Source organism: Procambarus clarkii, chromosome 15 (genome assembly GCF_040958095.1).
Source record: "Procambarus clarkii isolate CNS0578487 chromosome 15, FALCON_Pclarkii_2.0, whole genome shotgun sequence".
NCBI classification, from domain to species: Eukaryota; Metazoa; Arthropoda; class Malacostraca; order Decapoda; family Cambaridae; genus Procambarus; species Procambarus clarkii.
In genome coordinates, this window is record NC_091164.1 from 27,672,462 (window position 1) to 27,682,767 (window position 10,306).

The window sequence follows — 10,306 nt, forward strand, 5'->3', positions numbered from 1 at the left end:
TAGAGACATCTGCCAAGGTGTTGTAGAGACTCTTGTACGTGTTGCTGGCGAGCAGTGGGGTTTTGGACACTATGATGATGCAGTGTAGGTGTGGGAAAATCCTAGCAGGCTTTAATTCTTTTATTCTAGTTTTTATTCAGATATTTACTTTAATTTAATTTTCAGTTGACTTTAATAGAATATTATTTTTCTTCTGAGTTCTTAGTTAGTGGACTGTATTCTGATTCAGCTGCTAAAACTTATCACACACAGTTGGGGGGGGGGGACAATTTGTAGCTTAAACCACTTTGAAGTGGATCCTTCATAAACCACAAATTGTTTACCTAGTCTTTAATATATAAATTATAAGTCATGCCACATATGGTGCTCTAATCTACTGATATACTTACAGTTAATTTAATACGCCCTCCACGAAATGGACTGGACGTACTCTCAGGTGAAATCCCCGTTTTCGGGTGACCGAGTGGCAACACTGAAAAGTGCATAATCTTTTCGTTGTCCTGACCTTAATTTTCAATGTATAGATTTCATTTTTGTACCAATGTGTTCGCAATAGAATGATCTATAAGAACATATGTATATGGCAGTAAAGCATGAGTTAAATCACACAAAAATCTAAAGAACTACATCGGTCACAAGAAGTAATCTCCAAACAGCGACGAAATGTTTCTATTCTTTTCAGGGTTGTCAACTCCATACTTGTCCTACAGCGTTAAATTTGGTATCACTGTGATCGCAATTACATTTTCTACACCTACACGGACATATGCATATAAATGTAGAATCATGATCGCGGCCTACACCAAGAGTGTGTGAAGTGGGCGATTACACTCGCCGTGTCAACAATACAATAGTCTTTCCACTAAGTTACAATACAATGCCGTTCTCCCAAATAGGCCATGTGCTTATTAGAGAAAACGGAAAATTAATGGCAAACATTTTCATACCATCCCCAAGTCGATCGAATAAGAATTGGATTTTATACAAATATTTTTTAATCGCGTGTAAATTTACAATGCTGCAGTTTATTTACGTTTATTTACGACTCAGGTGCACTAAAGTTTATGTATACTACTCTATCTACAGTATTAAACACAAAAGGGCCTTATCTGATACTGTAGTTGTGGCATGCTAAGGCTCTGTAATTGTAGCTTCAGATTAGGGTGTGGCCTCAGAATACCACATAATGGCGGCTATCTGGAGGCCTGCAAGGTTGGTGTACAACAGGGTAAAACCCTGTTGTATTGGGGCCAACTGTCTTCTTCAGTAACTTCCCTCACAATTACCTGTTTGGAATGTTTAACATTAGTAAAAGCACATTAACATATTAAGGTACAGGAATGACTTGTAATAAGAGGGATGTATAATGTAGAGTTCGTACGTGTTAGGGATTTTAATCCCACAGTATAACCGCCTAACCTATTTATAATAATATAATATTATTATACCAAAATATACACAAAATACTTGGTAAGACAGATACTGGTGGTCCTGTTGTTGAAGAGGTGCTGTTGTGGTTGTTGCTCACTTGTTGACACATAATCTGGGTGTCTATTGAGTTATACCAGCTCATATGGAACGAGCCACCTCTACACCATGTTGTCGTTGTTGATTTAGGGGCGACGACGATCGTGGGATCGGATGTGCTCCGACATACCCGTTAAGGGTGAATCGCGAGGCCAGGAAAGGCGAAACCCAAGCCAAAACGCGAAATGAGTGACGCCAATCACTAGAAACTAATATGCCATACGGCAAATAAACGCACAGTCAGGCAGAAGATTGGGGAGTCCCATGAGTCCCTCAGGGTTACAAGCACCGGCCCCGCTCCGCACAGAGAACACCAGGTAGCAAAACTAAAACTCTGCACCCAACTAAAACACAAAAAGTCATCCAGTGTCCCCCGGCAGAGCAGAAGCCGGCCACCCATCACGGCTGAGTGCACAGCAGGAAACCACCAAGACCCGCCAAACCCCGGCACCTCTCAGCCAAGCCAGCCCCCAAACACCGTCACACCGCCAGGAGAACCAATCAGAATACGCAAAAAAAAAATCTATCAACAATCCCGTGACCCAAGGCGATATGTGTGCCAGGCGTCGTACAATCGGACCGTTGAAGAGGGATGCCAAACGGCAGTAGCAAAGCCAAAATGCGAAAACAGGACGTGATCCGGCGGCTCCCAGGCAGAGGAGGTATCCAGACGTCCGCTCGATGTCAAGGTTGAACCAGGAGTCTTATTTTGTTATGATTCTGTCTTGGCGTATGTGCCGACGCCCTAGGGGAGACGTCCAAAAATATTTGTTGGTTCTATTTATGATTAAGGAATAAAGAGTTAAGCTATATTCCTGTTGTATTTAATTATATTCAGTCCTAGTGTACACTATTTTATTAAGTTTAAACACTAGACTATTGTTTAAAAAAAAGAGATGGGATATATAAATATACGTCTTGTATGATGTCAGAGAATAACCCACTCTTTTTCGTTAAGGGGGTAACTTGTGTTATTATGTGTGTGTGTGTGTGTCGGATTTCCGACATAATTCGGGGGAAGGAGGAACACTGGTCATAGTCCCGGTAAGGACTGCAAACACTTTATTCATCTCCTTCAGAATTATAGAGTTGCTTTAATTTGAGATTGTATCATTGTGCAGCAGTCCACTCGGGACGCCAGTCCACACATCCCTTACTGGCTCCTCAGGTGCTGGAAGTCATTGAACGTCTTCTTTTCCTGCCACTTCTAAAGGAACTAATTTCTCTAATGTTTTGAGAGTAGTGTTGCCTCAGCATTTTACTTTCACTATTCTTAAGATGCCCTAGCTGTCTGGATTAAGAGAGACTATTTGGCCTATAGGTCACTCTGAGCGTGGCCCATTGCTGTCCACCAGAACTATGTCACCAGGGTTCAAGTTAATTCTGTTGTAGGGGTTGTTTGCCCTGTAATGATACTCCCTCAGTGCAGTAAGGTATTCTCGAGTTCATACGTCATTTTGCAGACTTATCACCTCTGACAGATGTTTGAAACGTTGAACCAAATCACTCTCTCGGATATATGAAGGATCCTCTAGTTCTTCGTTCTAAAGGGACACTAGGGTTCTGAGAGGTCTCCCACACAACAGATGAGCTGGACTTAATGGTTCATGCTGCAAAACATCATCAGAGAGGTAGGTAAGTGGTCGGTTATTAACTCGTGCTTCTATCTCTATGGCAATGGTTTGGAGCTCCTGTAGGTCAATCTTTTGGCGGTGAAGAGTTTTCCGTAAAAAACATTTCACGGTACCAATCATGCGTTCATAAAAGCCTCCGTGCCATGGTGCTCTGGGAGGTATAAATTTTCAGTGGCACTGCCGTTGATTTAGAGCAGTACGCACCTTTGGGTGTGTTCAGATTTTCCTCAGACATGCTTCTCCTCCCACTAAGTTGGACCCATTGTCTGAGATCATTAACTTAGGACAGGTATGTGAAGCAAACCTGCGGAAAGCCTGTGGGAATGCCTCGCCACTCATATCGGGAGTTAATTCTAGATGGACTGCCCTAGTTGTGGCACAAGTGAACAGGCAGATATATGCCTTTACAGGTTTTTTGTCCTTGGTGCCTGTTAGTGTTAATGCTCCTGTGAAATCTACTCCTGTAGTCTCAAAGGGACGGATATGTACAACTCGTTCCTTTGGAAGTGGAGGAGGGCCTGGATATGGACACACTCTGGCATCGTATCTCCAGCAAATAACAGGATTTAATTATGGATTTTACAGTCTGTCTACCGTGGGGTAGCCAGTAATGTTGTCTTAAGTCTGTGAGAGTATCTAATACCCCACCATGAAGAGTGTGTATTTGTGTATGTGTAACACAATCAGATTGCTTACTATGTGGTGACTAGGAAGCAAGATTGTATTTTTTGCTTCCAGATTTATGTCTGCATGCTGTAAGTAGCCTCCGCATCTGATTACGTTATAATTGTTCGTATCTACCCACAGACCTAGATTATTTTGTAGCTTCTTAGGGACATTGTCAAATTCTGTCCCAAATGTGTCTATCTGGGCTCTTTTGATCCCAGTACCTTAGGGCACTAGGGAATTTATGCTCGAGTCCTATTTTCTTTAGAAAAACAAACATTACTTGGGTGACACCTATTAGTTTGTTCAGTTCAGTGTACCGATTAGGATTAGTTACCAAAGTCCGAGGTACTTCTGGGTTCTCAGTGGGAACAGTGACATGGGTCACAATGACTTGTGGCTTTTGTTCAGGCCACTGGTCACTGACTAGCCACTGAGGTCCATTGAAGCACATCTCTGCTTCGGTTAACTGCCGTAAAGTCATGCCTCGGAGAGACAGTCAGCTAGATTCTCTTTGGTGGGTACATATCTCAGTTTATACCCTGCCGACAACTCTCATATTTCCTTAACGCGGTTACTCACGAAAGGATTTTACTATTATTGTTTTTCACCCACTGTAGCACTGCCTCATTATCTGACCATACCATTAATTCTTCAAAGTGGATGTTGTTTAAGGCCTTGATCAGATAATGAGCTAATCTTGTACCTAACAGTAAGGCTGTTAATTCCAATTGTGGCAATGATCGTTTCTTCAACAGTGCCACTCTGGCCTTTGATGTGAGCAAATTGGCTTGCCCATTTGAGACCAGGTAAGCTACTGTGCCATAAGCCTTTCATGAGGCATCAAAGAATACATGTAGCTTAATTGGTTCTTTTTCATTTACACTGTTCCGAGGAAACTTGACAGACTCTAGGATATTTAAATCTTTCACTAGCCCCTGCCACTTTCCTTGTAAGGTAGGTGTTAGAAGATCATCCCAGCCTATCTTTCGTTGCCAACATTCTTGCATTATCAACTTCCCATTAATTAAGATCGGACTTAATAGTCCCAATGGGTCGAAGGGTTTGCTGACTTGGAAGAGTAATTATCTCATTGTTAGGTTGGTGATATCTGGCTCCACCGACTTGATTTTCAACTGATCTGCTGTTGTATTCCATTCGATGCCTAGTACTTTTGTCTTCTCGGGTACCCGGTAGTCGGGAAAATCAGTTTCGATCAGTTGATTTAATTTGCCGTTGTTAGAGACCCACAACTGGAGAGGCATATTTGCTCCCATTAATTCTCGATTGGTCTCGTAGTATATGTTCAGCAGTTTATTCTCACTACTGGTTGTTCCTTGGATATTATCCACATACAAGTTATTGCTAATTTCTGTAATATTTAGGCTATTGGACTTCTTCAAGTGCATTTCTAAGGTAGCTTGAGGCAGAAACGGAGAAGATGTGGCACCAAACAAAACAGACGCAAACCTGTAAGTGATTAATTCACTGTTTGGATCGTTAGGATCCTTGATCCATAGGAACTTGGTGTAGTTACGGTCTTTTTCTTGGAGACCTACCCTAAGGAAGGCTTTACTGATGTCTGCCATGTATGCCTAAGTCCTGATGCGGAACTTTAACAACACATCGTATAGCCTTTGTGTCAGGCTAGGGCCAGTTTGAAGGCAGTCATTTAAGGAAACACTATTCTGCTTTGTCTTAGCACTGCAAATAAATACTATCAGTAGTGGGGGTAGTAGCTGAATTTTTCAGTACTGGGTGGTTTGGCAGGTAGTATCCTGTAATCAAGGTAACCCTTCCTTTGGGTTATCCTTTGTTACAACCTCGATAAATTTGTCATCGAGTTGTTTCTTGATTATTTCATGGTACAATTTCTGGTTCTCAGGATGTCTTTATAAATGCAACACCTGTGATTTTAATTGATTTTGTGCCATAAAATGGTTGATAGGTAGCTGAGGATGATTAAGGTTTCATGGTAACCTGACCCAGTATTGATTATCTCTGTAGGATAACCGAGTCCAGGTATTGTTTGTAAGTCCAGTCATCATCTGAGCTAGGTTGTTCAGGGACAATGCTGAGAGTCACCAGATCCCATAATTTATGTACAGGGGGATCAAGCTCATCCTCGCACATGTCTCTGAATTGTGGTGGAAACTGTTCTCCTAGTCATGCAACCATAGGTGGGTTGGTATGTTGGTGGTCTACAGGTGTGGGTTGCTTCAGCCGTAATACTGGGCCTGTTAGCAAATAGCCACCTGCAGACGGTAACAGGTTCATTCCCTGTTTTTCATCGTTTCTTTTGATAAACTTATGGTAGATATCTGAACCCATAAGGATTCCAATATTGCAGAGGTTATCTGATGTGATTTTGTCAGCCAATTTGATTCCCTTTTCTTCCATGAATTTGGCTGTTGTCCCTAGACCATACATATACAGGTCTGATGGAAATGTATCTACTACAAGAGCTTGTATCGTTCAGATATAACCGCTTAAACGTACTTTAGGTTGTACTACTTTGAAGACTTGGGCCCCTGAGTTAATCACGAATCCTGCTATATCTATTCGTGTCTCTTGTACAGGTTTGAGTTTCAAGGCATTTACCAAGTCCTTTGAGATAAAATTCATTTGGGATCCTTGGTCAAATAATCCACATATGATGACCTTGGACCTTCCATTTTTAATGATCATTGAGCAGTGGGTAGAGCTGATTTATGATCAGACCTTGTTGACAAGACACTTATTGCAGGTAGTATGGTACAAAGCTGTACTGAAGTAGAAGTTCCTTCCTCCACTTGTGGTTTGAGAAACTTTGTACTTGAGTCCCTACAAAGTGCTGTATGGTGTTGACCCTAATGGCATCTATTGCAGGTGCGTATTTGAGTTGCACAGGTGTTGACATTATGTGACCTTATACACCTGGTGCATTTACGTAACTCCTTGAGTCGTTTTATACGTGTAGCACGATCAGGGTAAGCTTTGTAGCTGTACATGGTATGTTGTTCTTCACAGAACACACATGGCCTCTAGACATTAACAGCATCTTGGGGAGTCACCGTTTTGGGGTGACACATTAACTGTTGGTTTGGACGGCCCCACTGCATATGTGCCCACACTGCCTTGTTTCCACTTTGGGGAAGGAGAAGTTGTTTTAGATTTATTTGGAGTACTGTTTGTACTCTGTTGTTTACTATGAGTGGTAGAAGAAGGTTTAGATGTCGCTTTTCCATCTGTGTTTTCTCGTTGTCTTTCTGTGATGGATCTCAAACCTTCTGTTATCTCCTTTACTGTCAGAGAAGATTTGTTATGTAAGACAATACATAATATTCTGAGAGGTACCCAGAGGTACGTACTGGGTACAAATTACTCAGTACGTCACTGTGTAATTTGCATCTCATATGGACATGGATTATCCAGTCCGATTCATCCAGATTCACTTTATTGTTAAGCGCTATGAGCAAGGACTCAAGCTCCAATCTAAAGGCTTGGAGTGAGTCAGTTGATCTATCTGGAGGGGGGGAATATCTAGGAGTTTCTGGGTTAGCAGTCGGATAGCCCTTTCTGGCTTAGCATAGTTTTCCTTAAGGAGCTGTACTGCACTATCATAACTATCATCTGATAATGTTAAATTACAGACCACTTTTAATGCTTCATCCATTAACCCTCAAACCGCGCATATTATATATAAATGATATCAGTGACAAAACCGAAACCGCGTACATCATTTATATATGATTTCGTGTCTAGCGCTATAATTTTAACGCCCCGCCTGGGATAGGGGCAGCTATAGTACACCCACGACCGATAGTTGCCAGATACCACCTAAAAGAAAAATCCAGGCCAACATTCTTGGGTTTTACAACGTTAGTATTGAGCAAACCACCAAGGCTGGCGCACGCAGCACGAGCTCACAGCACCGCTGTTCAGCTTGTGACCACAGCATCGCCTACAAATACCATAATATAAATGATACTGCTATTATTTAGCAGTGATAGTATTACTGAAGCCCCCTGACTGTGATAACACTGACCAGGATTCTGATAATAGCAGGATTGTGGTGATATTTAGCGCTGTGCTCCATGGAGGGAGGAGTAAGGCTGTGGGAGGGAGGGTTGTGGCGTCGTCGTCTGACTGTGTGTGGCCACCATTTATTGACTGCACTCACCATACCAGCTTAGTGGTTCGCTATGGTGAACACAAATGTAGATACTTATATATAACGTGTGTATAGTGTGAGATAACAGCGAGAGGAGAAGGTTGGGAGCCGCCATTTTGGTGAGGGAGGAGCGTCGTCTGCACGACTTGGCATGGTGTTTACTGATGGCCACTATGGTATCTGGGCACCATACCAGCTTATTTGTACAGGTATGGTGAATAAAACAGGTAGATACTTATATATAATGTGTGTATATAGCATAATAACACCACAAACAATATTGTTGGAGGACAAATATTAGTGCGTCTGGCCTTGAGGGCGGACGCCGATCAGCTGACTGTGTGAGTAGCTACGTCTTTGTGCCTTTACTCACCATACAAGCTTAAATGTACAGTTATGGTGAATAAAACATGTAAATACGTATATATAACGTCTGTGTATAGTGAATAAATACAAAAACAGTATTGTGGGAGGTGAATGAGGGTGAGTGAGGTGGTGTTGAGGGAGGGAGTGGCAGTGAGTGGCTCGCTGGTGTTTGGCGGTCACTCCTCGTTGCTTTTTGACTCAGAAGACCAACTTACTAGTTCGTTATGGTGTACAAAACATGAAGATACTTATATATAACCTGTGTATATAGTGTAACAACAGCAAAACTATTTGTTTATTGTTTTATGAACATAATAATTGAATCACTAATATGCACACCATAATTTTGAGTACAGCGATGGTTCACACTTTTATAATATAAATATACTACAATTCACTGTATGGAATAATATTACTGCAAAAAAACTAAGAAAAAATCAGAGACATTGAAATAATTAGGTAATAATATATTTGTGGCAACTGTCGTCTGACAGCTCGGGCGGAGTAGACCTCGTCTGGCGAAGGCTCTGCTAACGCCCCTTTTTTGCCACACACTTATCTACCCTATTGCGGCTAAAAAATGCCATCTACGATTTTTGTGTTATTTTTTCCGTGATCAGGGAACAAAAAATGAACACTTCTATACGACGAACGAATTTTTTGGATTTTTATTTTTGTTGCTCCTGTGGGTATGAATTCCATGGGCCCCTAGCGGTTTGAGGGTTAAAACATCCTGCAAATATGTAAATTTCGTGATCTTGACTATAGTGGCATTAGAATCCACTGAATCGACAGATTTGTTCCAAAAGTTATCCCAACTCTCGTCCTCTGTACCAGAGAACGTTGGGAGACTTAGTGATGGTAATTTGACTTCTGGTTGTGTCGAGTTTTGGGAAGGTGTGGCTGTAATGTTTGTTGTGGCCTTGTGTATGGTTATTAACATGTCAAAGAGTTGTAACTTTTTTGTATTGCATCTTCACAATCGCATTTTCTTGTACAACAGCTTCCATTGCTTCTTCATCTATGTTGGTAGCAGCAAGTACATCCTGATATTTCAGGATCTGGTTTTGTACATGCTCAAATTTGCTCTCTGCAACCTTATGATCGCATTCCAGTTCTACATAATCAACTGGAGTTTGATTACATAAATCATCGCGTTTTTTGATCTGTTGGGTTAAATGACCCTTCATACCTGTGAGGGTAGCTTTTACATTTTTTGTAATAGACATAATGGCTGTATTTGCTAGCCATGTTGCAATTGTACCAGTGCTAAGCATTGTTGGACTTTGATTTCGACTGTTACTAGCACTTGAGCTAGTAGAGCTACTAGTTTCCAAACTAGAGCTGATTATCATTCAAAAATATACACTATATAATCATATACACTATAATTTGAGTGGTAACCTTGTGTCTGCTGGTGTTACCTCAAGTTAGCTCCTCAATTATCACTCTTAGTTGGTACAGAGACACAAATTAACACTCAAAGGTGAAATGCTTATAGTTAAATTATTACTATAGTTATGGTAATATTATGTAGACAACACAACTCGGGTTGTCAAGAGAAACTGCATAAAAATATGTGCTTGCTAGGTTGTAATATATGTTCAACTCTAGACAAGTGTAAATTCTTACCCTTACACCAGGTTAGCACAATAAATTAGACTATGTTGCTGTACAACACCAGCCTAAAATGTGTCCTACCCTTGTGCAAGAATTGATTGTAAATAATGACATGCAGTAATTGTTATGGTGCATTATTATGTAAACACCTAAAATTATTAAAATCATATACAATTATGGGTAAATTATCCTCTTATCAACCTCTTGTAATGAAAAAGCACAATTGTTCTTTTGGTTCAGGCCTCGGAACAATAATAGTGCTTGTTGTAAGTTCTGTTCACTGTTAGCAGAGATTGAAAAAGTTAGGCAAGAAAATTAAATAGCAATGTCTTCCTGCTAT

At 41.0% G+C, this 10,306-nt stretch overlaps 1 protein-coding gene across 1 annotated transcript; it reads right to left on the reverse strand.

Moving 5' to 3' along the window:
- Positions 1 to 4,912: 4,912 nt before the first annotated feature.
- Positions 4,913 to 5,416, reverse strand: LOC138365037 (uncharacterized). Its single transcript, XM_069325139.1, has one exon. It carries the CDS (start codon positions 5,414 to 5,416, stop codon positions 4,913 to 4,915), a length of 504 nt encoding a protein of 167 aa, XP_069181240.1.
- Between the last annotated feature and the right edge of the window lie 4,890 nt (positions 5,417 to 10,306).

Coding starts and splice junctions, on each gene's coding strand:
- LOC138365037 (XM_069325139.1), bottom strand. CDS start 5,416: ATGGCAGACATCAGTAAAGCCTTCCTTAGGGTAGGTCTCCAAGAAAAA.